Source organism: Microtus oregoni, unplaced genomic scaffold, assembly GCF_018167655.1.
Source record: "Microtus oregoni isolate MIOR12 unplaced genomic scaffold, Mior012 000012F_ref0000307, whole genome shotgun sequence".
NCBI lineage: Eukaryota > Metazoa > Chordata > Mammalia > Rodentia > Cricetidae > Microtus > Microtus oregoni.
In genome coordinates, this window is record NW_024543071.1 from 12,157,205 (window position 1) to 12,176,710 (window position 19,506).

General features: G+C 39.7%; 1 protein-coding gene across 1 annotated transcript in view; it reads right to left on the reverse strand.

Moving 5' to 3' along the window:
* Sorcs3 (sortilin related VPS10 domain containing receptor 3) overlaps nt 1-19,506 on the reverse strand; it is a 624,769-nt gene that overhangs the window by 39,270 nt on the left and 565,993 nt on the right. Inside the window, exons 16-18 of the mRNA XM_041661922.1 lie at nt 18,778-18,911; nt 5,405-5,518; nt 2,175-2,346 (exon numbers count right to left, since the gene is read on the reverse strand). Coding sequence (XP_041517856.1) covers nt 2,175-2,346; nt 5,405-5,518; nt 18,778-18,911 — 420 coding nt within the window. The remainder of the gene's footprint in view (nt 1-2,174; nt 2,347-5,404; nt 5,519-18,777; nt 18,912-19,506) is intronic.

The window sequence follows — 19,506 nt, forward strand, 5'->3', positions numbered from 1 at the left end:
TTTATTTCCTCAAGTTGACTGTTAGCCTCTCAAAAGCAATACTGAATCCATCCTTACTAAATACCTCATACTAGATCAATACTTTGAGTAAATGCATAATATAGACCATAAAATAAAGACATAGAATGGAGAAGGTTAAAAAATCTGCTTATATATTGAGATGGAACAAAGAGAGAATTATATTCTGGAGTTATTAACTGATGAGGTTTGGATATGAAGTGATGTCCAGGAAATAGCGTACGTTAGGGGTTGGTGCCCAGTTAGACATGCCATTGTGCCATGTTTAAAACTTTAGGAAGTTGGACGTAAATCTCTCTCTGTCTCTTTCTCTCAATGTCTCTCTGTCTCTGTCTCTTTCTCTGTCTGCTTCTGTCTCTGTCTGTCTGTCTCTAGCTCACTCATTTTCACTCATGCTTGCTTGCTCACTCTGGCTCTCTTTCTCAATGCTATCTCTTCTGCTTTCTCTTCTATTCTCTCTTTTTCACCATAACCAAAGAAGCTCTTCCAACTATGGCAACCAGAGACCATGGACTGAATTTCCTGAATCTGTGACCCAAAATTCTTTCCTCTATTAGAAAAAAAAAAAAAAAAAAAAAAACCTCTGACTATAGCAAAAGCCAAAACCTCAAAACCTCTGCCTCAGCTCTGTGCACTGGTCACGTTTCTCACTTAGAACCTCTCCCACCACAGCAACATAGATGCTCAAAACATCCTGACGGATGCACTCTTGACCCTCACACAATGTCAACTACCTTTGAGTTTATAAATGTAAATTAAAGTGGAAATGAACTGGAGGCAATTGAAATGGATAAGATCGTGGCTCTTCACATCCATCTGAGAAAGTTTTTATAGCTCTGGTCCCGAAAACTCTCTAGTGGAACTGTGATAATGACCTCCTCTGAATCTCAAAGTCCTCTAATTCAAGTAGCTACGTGAGTGAAGGGTGAGGAGTCTGCCAGGCCAGGATAAGAAGCCGGCACCTTCCATTGCAGTGTGGTTTGGACTTTAAAGGCTCTGAAGTGCTCAGACTAGTGAGAAAAAAACCTCCTGGCTTGCTTTGCTCCCCTGTGGAAGATCTCAAGAGCCCCAAGCAATTTGCATATAAATTTAGAGGGCATTGTCAATCAGGCAAGTCTTCCAGCAGAGAGTGCTAGCAAAGTCCCTGGTTTAGGCAGAAGGAACATCTCACATAGGGAGCAAGAAGCAGATAAGTAGCCTGGACTGCCAGCATACACTCAGATTTTACTGTCTGGATTGCAAAAGACACAAGTGATGAGCTAATGAAGTTAGTAGCTGATGTAGAAGCAACCAGTGCTGTGTTCGCTATAAACCTAACTTTCAGGCCGGGCGGTGGTGGCGCATGCCTTTAATCCCAGCACTCGGGAGCAGAGGCAGGCGGATCTCTGTGAGTTTGAGACCAGCCTGGTCTACAAGAGCTAGTTCCAGTAAAGGCTCCAAAACCACAGAGAAACCCTGTCTCGAAAAAAACCAAAAAAAAAAAAAAACAAAAACAAAAAAAAACTAACTTTCAACACCATTTCAATCATCTTCCCCATTCTCTCATTCACATGGTCAAGACTTTTAAAGGCTTGTGGGCTCTTCTAATTAGTGAACCTAAGGGTTAGAATGAAGCAAGAGAGACTCTGAAAGTTGATGGCTATAATTTGAATTTTCTGGAAGAAAATTTCTCCCCTCATAGTTTAGAGGTTATGTCCTTATCGTGATAAGACTATATCCAGGTAGGTCATAATGCAATCCCAGCGCTGAGGAGGTGAAAGCATGTGGAACACAAATTTGAATGAACATAAGAAACACCGTGAGTTCAAGTCTGGTCTGAGCTATGTGGTGAGTCACTATGTCAAAAGAATCAAGGTGAGATTGTCTCAAACAACCTAAGGGCTGTTGCTATAGCTCAGAATTAAGGTCCTGAGTTCAATTCCAAGCATAGAGGATGTGGGATGGAGGGAGAAGAGAGAAAGAAAGAGAGCAGGAAGGAGGGAGGGAAGGAGAATGAGCAAGCAAGTAACTAACGTAGAAGCTCTGTGAACTGGGTCTTTACTATAGCTGACTGGAGGGGGTTAGTGAGTAGGTTCTGCTTCCTTTCTCTTCTTTTTCTCTCACTTTCATCATTACTGCTGTGGGTTCTGACTGCAGACACCCAAGTGGTCACCTACCTCTTCCATCAGAATGATGAAGGTGGCATTATGGCCCTGCTCTGCCACCAGGCGCCCATCAGTGGTTACCACGTGGAGACCCCGAGGAGCTTTTCCTGGACACAGTTGAGTCTTTGCAGAGTACTTATCCCTTAACCCATCTGTGCAGTTGTTGGACACAATCCTCCGGTACCTAAATAGAGTTGACAAAAGACAGTTTTGACAGTGCTGCAGCTTGGAGTGTGTGTGTTTGTGTGTGTGTGTGTGTGTGTGTGTGTGTGTGTGTGTGTGTATGTATGTATGTATGTGTGTGTGAACACAAGCCTCTAATACCTAAAGAGAGTTGACAACAGACAGTTTTGACAGTGCTGCAGCTTGGAGTGTGTGTGCACGCATGCCTGTGCACGTATGTATAAGGGAGGGCAAGAGAAAAGAAGTAAGCAAAAAGAACTTCTCACAGTTGCTCTTAAAAGCCAAGTCTCCCAAACTACAGCTATTCCCCAAGACAAACAATCCTCACGAGCTGCTATCCCTCTGTCTCAGGAAGGCTAGCTCTTTAAACATTAGTATTGATCCCACCTAGGGCACCAGGGATCGGCTCAGTGTCTAAACCAGCCAAGAAAAATCAATGCTGGCTCCTACACGGCAGAAGGGGAGGTGGGCACTGGGCTAGTGAAGCAGGGAAGGCAAGCACACCTCTGTCAGCTAGAGGCCTGTTCTATTCCCCCAAGGCTCCCTCCAACTTTCTCTGTACCAAGAAGCAGATAGAACACCAAACTTCTAAGTCCCTATAATCAAATGCTGTCTCCCTATCTCTTCTCCATCCTAAGATGTTATTAGTGGAACATATAATAAAATTAAAAGAAATCACAATGGTAACTTTTACTCTGGAGCCACTGAGCTATTTTATAACACATTTTCTCCATTTGCTAAATCCTTATTTCTTGCTCAACACAAACATCACATTAAAAGCACAGGTTTGAAACTCTATTCAACTCTGCTAAAGTAAGATTACTTTACAAAAGGGGTTAGCCTGGAAAACCTCCCTACAAACACTACCAACTTCTACGGCAACAGCTTCATATAATATAGTGATGCCACATCAATTGCCCTGACCTCTGACCCAAGAGCTTGACTGCAACTGGATCAGTCACAGAGTTATTATTTCCAGGAAATTCACAATCTAGTTCTCATTCCTAAAACTGGTGCTTTAAGAAAACCACAAGATAAATATCGCACTACCTCCACTTTTCTCCATTACCACCACCACTGCCACCACCACCACCACCAACAACAACACCATCGCTATCAAGTCTTCTGTATTAAGAATAATTCATTCATCTATAGCGTCTTATTCTGAAAGACCCAAAGTCACAAAACTCTAATGATGCTTGTCTTTCATTATATCGACTTTTCCTCCTTAATACCCCTCTCAATTCTGAATTACCCACCCTATCAACACCTTCTTCCAAAGATTCCAAGTGATGCCAGCCAAATGATGTAGGTATCTCTTGGCTCAAATGAAATTATAATACATCATTATCAACTGTCAGCTGAGCTATATCTGTATCTTTACGATCCAACATGGCAGTTGGTATCCACAAATGGCTATCAAAGGTCAGAAATGTAGTTAGCATAGCATACTGAAATGACATGTAACATCAAACAAAATCATTTTTACCTTTTAATTGTTTTAAACATGATGAGACATTATAATTATAAACACAAATCATACAGTCGTTCTTTAGATTATCACTGATTTAGTTAAATTAAATTATTCTAAGTTAATCTTTCTGGGTTATCTTTACTTAGAAGATATTTAGTTTTTACTCAAGATCAACATCATACTTGTATCAGAAGGCACACATTATATTAATTGCTTCCTTTGTTAGCTTGCTACCATGTTAAGCATGTTGATAATGTATAATATAGCCTTAAATACAAACTTAAGAAAATTGGAGGTGTCTATATATTCTATGGGAAATTCTTTGTGGGACTGTAAATAGTTTTTCATCTCCCTGACTTATTTACTTATTTGCTGTTTTGGCATACATATGTTGCTTAAAATTAGAACTAGATATATGTGTGCTATGATTACATGAGATGTCCTAAGAGAAATCACTTCTAAAGATTTCTAAAAGATTCCAAGGCTAAAAGCTGGCTTTTGCTGATGATTCTATGTGACCATTAGGTTGTTTTTCTTGCTCTCTGACGGTATATCTCCTTAAGTTGAAATTTCTCAATTTGCACTGAATGACTTAAATCTTTAGAACACATTCCTACAAAACCTCTACATTAAAGGACTGAGATGTCCATTGTGGCAACGGGAACAGTTCCCTCAGAATCAAATATTTACCAGAAACGTCATGGCTTTGAAGTATTTCAGACTACCCAACACACCCATCCCATCATGTTTTTGTTTCCTTCGTAGATGGCAGATGTTTAGATCGGACCTACGACTCTTTGCAACCATACCGAGTCAAAGTAAGAGAAGCTGAATAACTTGGCTAAGATGGCGGAAGAAATACTTGCAGAGGTGAGAGTCCAGAGCACTCAGTGTCTTTGCCTTTCAGAGAGTGGTGTGGAACAGCAGATCCTCTCTACCCCTGGTAGGGGATTACTACAAATGAAGACCTCAGCTTCCCTCTGGACCTCCCAAGTCAGACAACTAAAAGATGTATCAAAACGTGAGCACCGTGGCACCGTCCCATCTGCATACTCTACAGATCTTTCATGGGTCATAGAAGCAGTAAGAAAAGGGCAAAGCAACACACAGCCAGGGCATCCTTCACCAAGTGTTTGAGGATAATTCCTAAGTGAACAATCGGAGCACAACAAGCAATTAGACAATTGCTGAAAGTGCCCTTAGCCTTCTTATTCCAAAAGTATCTAGAATGAGACTTGTGAATTTTTCTTTGATGTGTCAAGAGTTACTGTTTCAGAATGCCCACTGATCTCCCACCAGGGAGCATCTGTCATAGCTACACACTACTTAGATCAACTTAAATCAGTTGAGGCCCAAAAGGTAAGCAACAACTATAATCTTCCAGGGATAAATTACAGAGTCTTTCCTGCCTGATAATTTCTTCTGATGGTTTCTAAACAAGCTATCCTTGGCTAAACATTTCTTCAGCTTCCCTCATAAGCCTCTGGACACAAAATTACCCTTTCAATACTCATTTCCTTCAACAAGGATACACTCCATTTTATTTCATACTTGAGAACTGAGTTCCTTCAGTCATTTGACTTACCCAGTGCTATTAAGGTAGCTTTGACCAAGGCTGCAGTCCTTTGAGGGGGAAGCTGGGTTGTACCAGAAAGCTGGGACACACTGGCTCTCCCCATGTCTCTCATAGCCATAGTCACTGTCAGGAAAACAAACACGATACAATGATAAGTGTGTACAAATATTAAAACACCCGAAGGCAGACATAAATGTGCACATGTCCCACTGCCTCCCCAGAGTCATGGCTCATGGTTTTCATTAGGTCCACTGGGGTAAATGTCCATGCCTTAAAACAATAGGATGTTTTCAGAAATGGTCTCATCATTTAGAATTATAGTCTAGAGAGAAAAATGGATTATCAAAAAAATCTAGATGAGAAGGTACATGAATTCAAATATGTGACAGGTACAATGGCTTGGAGGTGAGAGGGGAGGGACACTATACATTTAAATCAAACTTTGAATCACAGAATTAATTAAATAAGTAAATGGCAACCAGGGAGATGACTTTAAAGGTCAAGATACATTTCTATGTAATGATTCAATGTGTACTGTCTGGAAATTGATTTCACAGAATTTATATATATATATATTTTTTACTTTAAATTCAATTGCTTTCAGGTGTCTCTGTGTGTGTGTGTGTGTGTGTGTCTGTCTGTGTGTGTGCATATGTATGCCAAAAGAATTTCAAACTTCTCTTGATTAGACATATTAGGAGACATATACATTTTCTTAAAAATAAAATAAAACTGGAGTTATTTTTCGTGCTTCTACGGAACCACAGCCACAGCATCTGAGGAATAACATGCTTCTGGAGTTGTATGAGGCGCTTAGACGTGTAAATGTCAGGAGTAATAAAGTGGGTGGAGGGGATTCTGCTCTTACGGCCAGCCAGAACTCACTGAGCACACCCTCTCTCAGTCCATGTTTCCACATTCATCACCAAAAGAGAACCCCTGAAGCCCAGACAGCACAAACTCATCATCGGGTCACCGCCCCACGAAGCATGGAACAGAAAGGAAAGCGGTTCTCCGCACTGTGTTAGTTCTGCTCCCACAGTCTTTGAAAACACTGCTGACTTATCAGAATGAATGCAGGACAGGAATGGAAGGAAGATGGGTAGTCACTTCAATGGTGCCTCATTTATCCTTCACTGTATGCCTTGACCCATGAGACGAATCTGACAAGACCTGTCTTCAATTGCTTTTTTAGTCCGTATACCTCACACCCCAAACCTAACACTGCATAAAGAAGTACTGATTGATGGGTGAGACCATGTACATTACTACCCACATGGTAACTCCAGACTACTCCTAGCTACTTTTTAGCACACTTTATTTCCTTTTGTATGTTAAGCCCTGGGTGTGGATCACTGAACCTTCTATGCTTTGCAGCTTCTTCTTAACTCTTCTCTCATATTTAGGTTATATGAGCCTATCCCTAGTTTACGGCACACACTTTTCAGGGCTACCCTATGCCAGAAACTATGTTGTTCACTAATTAAATCATCTGGTAATAAATATTATAGAGCGAATTAACGTCAGAGTTGCACCAGAACACAGTCCCTCTAATTGCTCCATTGCACTGTGTCTATTTCTGTAAAAAGATTGTGAGGTTTCTTGACACTGTAGGGTTAACTGCAGAAAGTATATCCAAAGGCCCAAAAGATGTCTGGAGTGAATGTGAGCAGAGCTGCCAATCAACAGAAAGGCAGAATGCAAGAGCAGCTTTGATGCAACCATGCTTCAATGAAGCTGGAAGAAAGGAAAGCAAAGAGACATTTCTGTCAGTTGACTCTTTTGACAAGTGTCTGGTCCTAGTAGAGAGCCCCTGGCCCATAGTTCATCTGGACTTAGTAGAGTTTGAAACAGCCCATGGAATCTGGCTCTTAAAACTCGGGGAATTTTGTAAGATAATTAGTGGTTGTTAAAGCAAATATTAAAAATTAAATTATATGATACTTCATTCAAATAAATTATATTTAAAAGTCCATAAAAATACACAAAACATAATTTCCTACTGCTTTACTGCATTTTAGCTTTATATAGCTATAACATGCTGTGTATATGTTAGTTACTACATACAACATATGCTAAATTACATAAGAATATCATTAGGTTATTAATGTCAAGGTCTTTTATATCCATATATCTGTCTGGCGGGAAAACTATAGAAAGTGGGGCGACTGCCTAGCTCTTCTCAGCCCTTCATTCATTGGCATAATGATGAAATCGGCCACCATGGGAATATGCACGGCATTCGGCGTGTGTTCCCAGGAGTTAAACATTGTCAGCACACCACTGAGCATTGACTTCCCAAGCATTATTTATGCACGGAAATACTGGACTGTGGTATACACAGACTAGTTCTAGAAAACTCCCCTATGGCTTTATAAGATGAACCTGTTGCCCGGTCCTGCTGACCCTAGAAAATATTGGGAATCTGGAAAGGGAGGATGCCTCTCTCATGCAGCCTTGGGGAAGATAGAAACATTTTCAAGGCTCTTTGCAAAATGCAAGCACCTCAGCAGTTCTGTTCAGCTCTGCTACCTGTTGGCACTGCAGTAATTAAAAAAGGTGCATCAAGCGTGCTGCTCTGCCCCAAAGAGCAAAAGCACCTCATTAATATTTAACAACACTAACCGAAACTGCCTTCCTCCAAGCTGTGGACTTCTTCATTAATTTCAGCTAAATGCATATTAAACTCTTTCACACTGTCCAGCCTCCCTCCCAGCTCATGAGTCTGCAGGATTTAAACAAACAAACAGCCGCTGCTCCGGCTTCCTGGGGAAAGGTGTGAACTGATAAATTGTGAGATTTGAACAGAATACACCAGAAAATCTGTTTTGCCTCAGGGAAGTATGCGCCAGATTCCACACACATACTGGCTGTTTACCGCAAAACACAATTTACCCCTGTGTGTTGCTTGATTATAAAAGCAGAGGAATATCTACCTGGTTAGGAAAACAAAATTTGTCCATTTCAAAAAATATGTATATAGTCCAAACCCTACCCAACGAAAAGCCTCAGATTAAGAAAGAGAAATGGCAGGGACAGTTGAGAAAATAAAAAGTGTGTGTCACCATAGAAAAGGGTAGTTTTGCAACATGGATCTAATCTATTTTGCTTGTGGACTGGAAAGAAACAGGTGAAAGAGGATGAAGGGCTTGTCAGGCATTGTACAAAGCTACTCCAGGCACATAGCACTACCACTTCATCAGAACGTGATCCCTGCTCCTAAGAAGGACATTCTAAAATTCTAAAGAGGTGTGTGTGTGTGTGTGTGTGTGTGTGTGTGTGTGTGTGTGCACATAAGTGCCAATGCCTTTGGAGGCACTGTATTCCCTCGAGCTGGATGGATTTACAGGTGGTTGTGAGCCATCCAATGTGAGTGCTAAGAACTAAATACTGAATTCAGCTCCTATGCAAGAACAGTGCATGTGTGTGTGTGTACACGCATGTTTCTAACAGCTAAGCTATTTCTCTAGCCCATTCTCAAACTCTTGACCAATCAGAAAGCCAAGGTCTCTTCCCAATAAGCTCAAGGGTCTTTGTGAGAGATCAGGCCAGGCAGAGGCCAGCACAGTCTCACTACCTTCCCAGCTAACAGCAGAGATTCCAGGACATATGCCTAATGCGTACTTTGATCCCATTTTATGAGTGCAACAGGATGGGGTTGGGACCAGGTGATCTTTTCAGGCCTAGTAGGAACACTCATGAAACAGAAGCAGCTAACACAAGAATAACAATTATCATCCTCATTGGGTGATGTATGAATCCAAATATAGTCATAGAAAAAGAGACCGTTATAGCTTAGCCAAAAATTACTCAGAAAACCTGACAATCATCCCTTAAGCATTTCTTTGGATCTAATCCCGTTAGAAACACCTGTCTTATCCTTCTCCCCACTGAGAGCTTGCATATATATCTGCTCTCTTTAAGTCAGTCTGTTGCCCACTTTCATAAACATATGCTCATTTTATTTAATTAAATTGTATAGCTCCATTAGCACTCCCTGCATACAGTCATCCATGATTACATGTAATCTCATTGTGCAGTGAGCTCTTTGCTCTAACCACCTCTCCACTTGTGTTAAAAAAAAAAAACAGCTCTGTCTAGCGGAACTATCTACAGTGGAAATATTTCAAATAGCTATGTTCCATTATGGCAACCACTAGCCAGCACAACAAAGACACTGCATTTTAATTTAACTGAATTTTAATGTAAACAATCACATGTGACTAGTACTACTAATGGACTCAGGATTGGATCATAAAACTCAATACTTTATTATATTCTTTTTCTTTTCTGTTATATCATCTTCTGGTGCAGTAACTCTTATTTATACATTGTTTATTGTCTTGTTTATAGTTTAGGTAGTCTGCTATAGAAAAAATACTCTCACTTATGCTCAAAATGCATAAAACCAAAGGTCAGATGAACCGTAGGTACACCAAAAATGAGGTGTGTGGCTCCCCCAAATTCCTTTTCCCTTGTCTTCTGCATCTCTACTAGATAATCTTACCCTGGGGATATGACTCCATACTGAACATGGAAGAAACCACCATGGTATCCTAAATCTCAGGCCTTGGAAATTAGAATATTGCTATCTTGAGGGACTGGATCTATCTATAAAATGTTCAACTCTTCCAAGAGCTATATGAGAAATTAATGTTATTAATATTAACGAGTACCACAACACCCAGGACATACTAGGTACTCAGCCAAAGCTATGAATGAATGAGCAAAATGAATGAATGGGGAAAAAGGGGGCTACTTCCTGAGTTATCACTGACAAATATTTTCTTCTCCCAGAGGGCTAGCCTCTACTGGGATACCCCCCACCCCCAGGGCTTTGGAGCAAGTCCCTCTCTAGAATGTGAGACTATATTGGAAACCTTAGTTCTCTCCTGGGTGGGCATTTGTTCCTGTGCCTCACCCCTGACATGGTGGAGGCTGCTTTGCAGTAGCTCTTCATAGCAAACTGTAGGCTGGGAATCTTTCAGGCCTGTAAGTAGAAACTCCCATCTGTCTGTGATGGTTACCCTTTTTACCTGAGCCTTTCATTCGACAGGTAGATACTGCTGAGACTCAATAAGTTTCTCTCTTTAAGTCAAATTATCTGCCCTTTGTGAGTGCAGGTTGTGTGTCTTTTAGCTCCTACCAATATGGAGATATTAAACACACCATTCCTATCCTATGACTGCCCTAAACTTACTAAACTAGGTTATATCCCCAGCCTTACATGTTGCCCAGGGTAACCATAGGAAAATGCCTGCTCTGGTTCAGGGATGAACCTAAATGGGATGTGTGTGATGAGGGCTAGAACTGATTGAATTGGGAACTCCCAGATGGGACACTATAGGTGTTGGAGGAGGCTGCTCATTCATTCCCGGCTGTCCAGTCCCAAAATAATCACTCAGAAATGATATTATTTACAACACTGTTTGGCCATTGACTCTAGCAAATTCCTAGCAAGCTCTTACATCTTAAATTAACCAATTTCTATTAATCTGTGTATTGCCACATAGCTGTGGCTTACCAGCAAGGTCCCAGTGCAACTGTTTCCAGCAGTGGCTATATGACTTCTCCCTGACTCTACCTTTTTTCTCTCTGTAGATAGATAGATAGATAGATAGATAGATAGATAGATATCTTCTAGCCAGGCAATATTCTGTTAAGATATTGGCTGAAAGCAGCTTCTTTATTAACCAATAAAAGCAATACATATACAGGAGGCAGAGGTAGGATGTGAGTTCAAGGCCAGCCTGGTCTACAAGAGCTAGTTTTAAGACTGGTTCCAAAGCAACACAGAGAAACCCTGTCTCAAAAACAACCAAAAAAAAAAAAAAGATCAAAACAAAAATATTTAATTTTTCTTTTAAAAATCAATTTATTATTTTATTTTATGTGTACTTTGCCTGCATTTAGGCATATACACTGTGTATGTACCTAGTGTCTGTGGAGGTCAGAAAAGGGCATCAGTTTCCCTGGAACTGAGTTACGGATGCTTATAAACCCCTATGTGGGGGCTGGGAACCGAACGCTAGTCCCCTGCAGAAGAATCCAATGCTCTAAATGCTGAGCCATCTTTCTCAGCTCTGAAAAACTATTTCAAAGCCAAGGCTGATACTCACTGACTTAAAATCAAAGAGGCCAATTTCCAATATTTACCCTAAAACCACTGTAAATAAGTCAGGAATTATCATCAAAGGCTGTTTCTTCCATATGCAGATGTGGTAGAAACACACATTTAGGTTACATGACTGTTGTGGTTATTGTTATACTCTGATTGTGACCAGGTACATGACTGGGTCTCTCCTTTTTACTGGCCCTGCACCAATCTCAAGTGTTTTATGTTTTCTTTATAATATATGGTATTATTTATAATAGAAATGCATATATCCAGTACCTTATAGAGAAAAATCTGTGATGTCTTTGTGGGGACCATATATCTATTAAAATTCCACTAGCACTGGTAAAAAAAAAATTTGAAATTGTCTTTAGAGTTAATGAAATAGTCTATATTAAATTTCACTTAGAGCAGTCACCCTGGGTCATTTGGAGATGAGTTTTAATTTCAGAAGAACTAAATGTGGAGACCCTATTCCTTCTGAATAATAAAAGAAATCTTAAAATAATAAAAACCTGTTTGGTTTCCTGAACAATAGATATCTTAGAAGCAATGAGCCAAGGTTTAGCCATCCCTGCATCTGAACCCCAACTCTGCCTCAACCATTTATGTAACTATAATCAGGTAACTTATGAACAAACTATTTATTTTCCTCCCATTCTAATGGCCTTGGTAAATATGCCAGTATTACAGTGTCTTGAATACAGGTGAGATTTCTATCAGTACAAATCTAAGAACCACAGAATGCATTGCAAGGCATCCCTTCTCTCCCCTATTGCTGTGGATTATGCTCATTGTTAATTAAAAACTTATTGGCCAATAGCAAGGCAAGAAGAGACTGTGCGAGACAGCCTGACATGATATAGAGAGAATGATGGGAGGAGGAAGGGCAGAGTCAAGAAAGTTGAAAGAGATGACAGCCAGTCACTTAGAAAGCAAGACATGCTAGATGACATGTAAACCCACGACATGTGCTAATTTAAATTTAAGAGTTAGCTAGTAAAAAGCCTGAGCTATCAATAGAGCATCTGCAATTAATATGTTTCTATGTGTTTATTTGGGAATGTGTGGGTGGAAGAGAAGCATCCGAATGTGGGGCAGGAATTTCCATTTAAGACCTAAAAAAAGGCTTTAAAAAGGATTCTAAACACAAAAACAGAGTCAAGCATAGCTTTTTGGTGACCTTCTTTTCTCTAGTAAGCTCTGTTTGCATGTTTGCAAGGGCGGAGGGGGGCAAGCAGAGGCATGGCTCCTTTAAGAGATGGCTTACAGCACTCAGGAGGCAGAGGCAGGTGGATTTCCGTGAGTTTGAGGTCAGCCTGGTCTATAGAGCAAGTTTCAGGACAGGACAGCCAGGGATGTTACACAGACAAACCCTGTCTTGGGGTGGGGGTAAGAAAAAGGAAAAAAAAACAGCTGGCTTCCTGGCTTGGTACTAGCACCAAAAAGGGTGTGTGGGGGCTCTTTTAAGAGCCCCTGCTAGCTACCAAATACTTAAATCATGTTTATGAACAAAGGGCCACACACTACTAGGTGGTAACATGGACACAGAAACTTCCTAGAATTGGGACAGTAAGCATGGCTCTCAGAGCTGGCTGTAAATGTGCCATTATCTACATTACACAGCAGTTTTTGTGGTTTTGGTTTTGTTTTTATTTGTTTGCCCACAGAGACAGAAAAGGTTATACATATACAATAAAGAGAGATTCAGAAAGAAAAAAATCTTTAAACAGGTTACAGTATATGTAAAAATATATACAGGCTTGGAAGAGAGAAGAGGGAGAGTATATACAGCCTGAAATTAAAAATATAGTATTAAGCCAGGCGGTGGTGGCGCACGCCTTTAATCCCAGCACTCGGGAGGCAGAGGCAGGCGGATCTCTGTGAGTTCGAGGCCAGCCTGGTCTACAAGAGCTAGTTCCGGGACAGGCACCATAGCTACAGAGAAACTCTGTCTCGAAAAACCAAAATATATATATCAAAATAAAATCGTAAAGAAGAGTAAAATAATACATAGGGAAAATGTCACATAAAGATGGAAAATACACAGAGTCTGGATTGTGTATATTAATATGCTGTCTTTAAAATTTTTGGCTGTTGAGAGACCTTGGATTATGGAAATTGCTAGATTAAACCAGCCTATATATTTCAAAATTATCTTGATTTCAAAATTTAAGTCAAAAGATGTGTCACTTTGGGAGAGAGATTATGCTTGTTTTTCCATAGGAAATGAGAGGATGTGGATTCATTTTGGGTTAAAAAAAATCAGGTTTGATTGAGGAAGACATCCTAAAAATCCTGACTACAAACACAAAAAACTAAATCTAAAAGAACTACAAGACATGCAATGTATATTTTATCTGCTCAAATATGTAACAAAATCATATTTAACTGATTTATGTACAACACACAATCTATACTTGTATTAATATAGATATATATGTTACCTTTAAAAGTTTATATATTTTCAGAGCAAGGGGACTAGACACCATTGAAAACAATGTCCCAGGTGATCAGAGCATCCAGATCAGCTTCCAGGTTACTGATTAAGATGATACAGCCTCACAGAATACTACAGCCAAGACTTAACAATTATCCCAATGTCCTCAAAGTTACCTCAAAGATTATCAGTGCCCATAAATAAATAGGAAGTAGTCTAAAAAATTAGGGCCATACCCCCCAAATGGTTATGGATATTTATTATCATCAGGGGGGTGGTGGTTACAAGTTGTTATTGATAATGGTCATAAAAAAAGCTAAACAAAGGAGATTAGATTCAGGGATCTCATTCTAAAAAGAAAAGGGGAGTTATAAAAATGGTAGGGTAAAAAGATTATTGAATCTACTTTAAACCAAAAAAAAACCCTCTATTCATCTTAAATATTTTACAATAGTATGGATTTTGGTTTATTGTTACAAATTTAAAATTAATTTTATTATTCTGTGTATGTTTCTACTCTTGTTTAAGGTATTGTGTTTATGCAGTTTATTTAAAAATGTAATATATAATATAGAAATATAGATTAATAGTCATCTATAATAGTAAAACTTACAGTCATGTTAAGTATTTTTTTAAGGTCATACACATATTTAGATAGTTGGTCTTCAAATGCTTCAAAGACCTACAGAACATGGCATTTAATATGTTTAATAACTTGAGGCTTTGATGACTATGAGACATTTCTACTCCTGGAAGTGCCAACTGCTTCAGAAGATGATGGGTATCAAAGAAGCTCCATATCGAGTTTATTTTCTTTATAGAAAAAGCTAACCATGTGGGCAAAGAAACTGTCCTTGCCTCAATGGCTGACAATATCCTATCCAAACTGGACCAGCAGGATGCAATAAAGGTAACTGTCAAACTCTCCAAAGACAAAGCAGGATAATCTTTCAGAATATCTTGCTTCACAGGAAAGTCTGTCAGATATGATAGACCTATAGGCCAGAATTGGATGCTCCAACATTATAGAGGAGCTTTAGGTGAGTGTCCAAGCTGCAAGATGTCCCTATCATTAGAAAACACCTCACCCTTCTGGGGGCTTTAGTGAGTTGAAGACTAGATCGTTATAGTTACAGTTTTCCTTAGTTATGATAAAAGGTAAATTATATGCAAAACTTTGAAATCACAAAGATAAAATATATAATAGATTATTTTCTTTAATTTTGCTAAATGCAAATGGATTGGATATTTTTGCTTTAATTCTTACTTAATAACTTTTTGCTGTGTATAATTTCACCCTGTTAAGGTTAAAAACCTTCTTTTTAATTAAAAAAAGGGGGAAATTCTGTGGATTATGCTCATTGTTAATAAGAAACTGATTGGCCGATAGCACGACAAGAAGAGATTGGGCAAGACAGCTTGGCACAGACAGAATGATGGGAGGAGGAAGGACAGAGTCAAGAAGGTTGAGAGAGATGCCAGCCAGCTGCCCATGTGGCAATACATAGATCAATGAAATGGATTCAATGAGATGTAAGATTTAGCTAGTAACAAGCCTGAGTTATTGGCTGAGCATTTATAGTAATATTAGCCTCTGTGTGGCAATTTGGAAGCACTCACTGTGGCAGGGAGTGGGCAGTCAGGACAGAAAAGCTTCTGACTATACCCCATAACCTGCTTTACTTAGATTCTGACAGTAGTCCCCAATGAAGGCCTCAAAACCACCTTAAGTACCATCACTAGCATTAAAATAATCGCGTAAGATCCAAAGGTACAACTTTGAAAACAGTGCTTAGTTAACAGTGCTCAAGCTCTGACTTCTCTGGTGTGAATCCTATGGGGATCACTTACTCTGGGGTAGAACTCCAGCAGCAGCAGCAGCTACCATATGTTGTAGGTGTATGCGGTACACAGCTCATGTAGGCGTCTTATCTATATTAATGATCTGCCCTCATTCACTTACGAATTCATTTATTTATCCCTAGGACCTAGTGAGAAATGTGTTTCATATTTTATTTTGCAGTCAAGGAGATAAGGGCACAGAAATTAAGAAAATTTCCCAGAAGAAAAACCTGTGAATGTAAGAGTTAAGATTTTTATACAGACCAGAAATGTTGATAGATAGGTTAAGGAAAGAAATACTACTTTGTAGTCTTTTTTTTCCCTTCTTACTTGTGAATCCTCCTAGCAATGGGGGGGAGTCAGATTTGAACCAAGGAGACATAGACAAATCTGTACTGTGGCATAAGCAAAGGCAGTGGACCTCGATGGAGTCAGTCTGGCGAGGGACACAGGTACTCTGGTTCAAGTGTGAAATGTTCTCCTAGCCTCATGGGTTTGAGGATCTGCTTCCAAGCTGGTAGGGGTCTTTTGGCAGACAATGGAAATTTTAGGAAGCATATCTTCTATGGAAGAGGTGAGTCAAAAAGGGTAGGTAGGGCTTAAGAATTTTATAACCTGGCTTGACTTACTGTTTGCTTTCTGCTTCCTGCCCTCCTCATTACAGAGTTCCAGTGCATATCCTTGCTTCCATGATGGACTGGAGCCTCCTAAACCATGAGCACTAGAAACTGCTTCTTACTTTAAGCTGCTTTTTTTCAGGTACTTTGTCACATCAGTGAGAAAAGTATGAAATACAATGTCCATGTTATACTTTTAAGGTGACTACTATATCTACTTAGAATCATTACACACTAAGCTGTTGTTCATAACTAAAAATAGTCTTCCCAGATGGGAAAATACTCTTATTTTCAAAGGATTTTCTAACACAGAAAGGACCCTGCCACTGAAATTTAAATTTATATATCTTACTTTAATAAATCTCACTGAAGTCAAGTTATCTAAGAATGAAGAACAGATTGGGAGCAGGCAAGGTCACGCTACACAAGCGACTTTTAGTTACCTGTTAAAGTTCTAGTAAATTCAGGAAATTAAAAACATGACTTCTAGACAATAGCTGTACGACATGGAGATGAGAGAAGGGAGGCCACTGTGTAAGGACAAACGCTCTTTGTACTGCAGTGTACATTGATATTCTGCAGCAGAGAAACCCAAATACAACTCTGTCGTTGCCCAATCCCCTTCCTTAACTATGGGCTGATGCTGGAGCCATCAGCTGTTTCATCTAACCCGTGATGATCACTATCAAATATCAAACGGAACTTCAGCTTCTGACTGAATACATAGGAAGCATCCACCTAGCTGAGAGCAGAGGGATATCCACATACTCTCAGAAGTAGGAAGGTTTTTGTCTCTCCTAAGAACAGCATTCAAAAACATGTTGCAACTCTTTATTAAATGCTTACTGTAGAGTTGGCGCTTGGATTTTTAACGTAAGGGAAGTTTAAAGGTAGATTCGCAGCTCTTACACTCTACTGGGTAAAGAAAGATGATAACAAAACATTCAAAAGCATAATCACTGCATACGGAGAATACTAACGAGACAAAAGCATGGCGGTGAGCTAGAGAGCACCAGGGTATACAGATGAGACAGATGTCTTCAGCATTTCTAAGAAGCTAACAATTTTGAAGAAACATGAGAGATTAAAAGGTGTCAGCTGTGATGAAACATGGGGGAAACTGTTGTATTCTCCAGTCCTCTTCTTAGGAATGAGCCTGAATTAATCACTGGAGTGGGGAGTGTGGCCACAATACAGCTAACGAGAGAAGAATGAAAAAAAAAATCGATAGAAAAGGATGCCAGGCCAATGGGCCTTTAACAAGTCAATACCTTAAAGGAGAGAGAATCCATTAAAATATTTTCAAGTACAAGAGTAATATGATCTGTTTTGGAATTTTAAAAAATGTACCTGGTCCAATAATTAGGACTGCAGACACACATACAGGACCTTAGGGTGACAGCAGAGGAAGTGAAGGTGGATTAGTAGATTTTTGGCATGATAGTTAAAGCTATAAGGATGGTCACAAGTGCCTTCAGGGACAGTGTGTTTGGAGGGAGAACTGGAAAGGGCTCACTGGTAGTCTGGATCGGAGGGGCTTGCATTTCAGTCATGGTATGGATGGATCTGTGATTGGTTCAATAGAGAACCTGAAGCAGGAATATCTTATCACACAGTAAAAATGATTCTTCAGCCACACTAACTATGCAGCCTCTCTCAGAAAACCAGATGTATGTCTTGTATGTTAGGCAGAGGAAAAGGAAGCTGGGACTGAAGGCTAGGAAATTTCATATTTGGGAGTCATCAGTTGTGGGAGAGATTAGCTATCGGAATTCTAGATATAAGTTGCACTTTTTCGTTGTCATTAGAAGCAGAATTGTAGTCTAAATATTCCCAACAATTCCCAACACAAAGAATTGGCCAATCTTTGGGTAAATAAATGTTAATCACCTTGATTTTATCATTTCACAGGGTTATGTGAACACAAATTATTATAATATATTTTATAAATATAAGTAAATAATATATATATGTAAAAATAAAAATAAGAGGAAATAATGATGGAGTACCCATAAAAAGAATACACCTTGATAAAAATATGTACGAAGGTAACTACATAAGCTAGTAGTTCCTTAAGCCTCATCAGTGTCCATCCCCACCCCTCCAGGACTATCAAATATGGCTACTCAGTTGCTGGAGATGAGAAGATAAGGAAAGGCCCATAGGAAATTTTGGTCACACTGCATTGGTATTCTCCATCATTGTTCCTTGTTCTCACTTTTGAGTGATGGAGAATTCCTGTCTGATCCAGTATCTAAGACCAAAGATGTGCCTCCTGCATCTGGGTCAAACTAACTCCATCTTTATCCTCACCCACAGTCAGGTAAATATCTGGTTAGAACTGAAAATGAACCTTCAAAGGACTCACCATTCGAAGTCCCAATCCGCACAGACACAGGGTTCTGATACCACTGACCCAGAGTAGTCTCTGCCGAGGGCACACTGAGCACCTGGCTTGCGTTTCTTGAATATTTTCCTTTCCCCCATGACACAAGGCTCTCCCTTAAAGAGAAAGGCCATAGTGAGATAGGCAATAAAGTGCATAGGAGGTAAATAAGCCCGTTGGTCAACACAAGCACTGGCTTTTAGTATTCAACATAGCAATCTCATTTCTCAGCAACCATGCAGGAGTTTCCAGGACAAACATGCCAATCCTTTATCCCTGCATGAAAGGACTATGATGCATGGCTGGCCAGGTCTGCCCCTCTACTCATGCTATCCCGAAGTCCATAGAACATTGTTCCTTCTCCATCTTTGTGGAGAACACAATGACTTCCAGTCTCTAAAGCATGCCATTATCCAAGTGGCTTTAGCAGCTAAAGTAATGAGAAGTCAACTTCTGGTATATTGTTTTTATTGTTTATATTATTTTCACAATAAAACTGAGGTTGACTCCATAAGGGCAATCTCCCCCTGTTCTCCCTCCTACTTTCTCTCTCCTTTCTTTCTCTTCCTCTCTTCTCATTCTCTCTCATAAATAATTACCCTAAAGTCCTAAATAATCTTAGACAAGGTCAAAAAAGAGTAAAAGTTTGTACAAAATCCAAGGACCCAAGAGTTGGGAGGAATGCAGAAGTCCTTCTATATTGAATGGCAA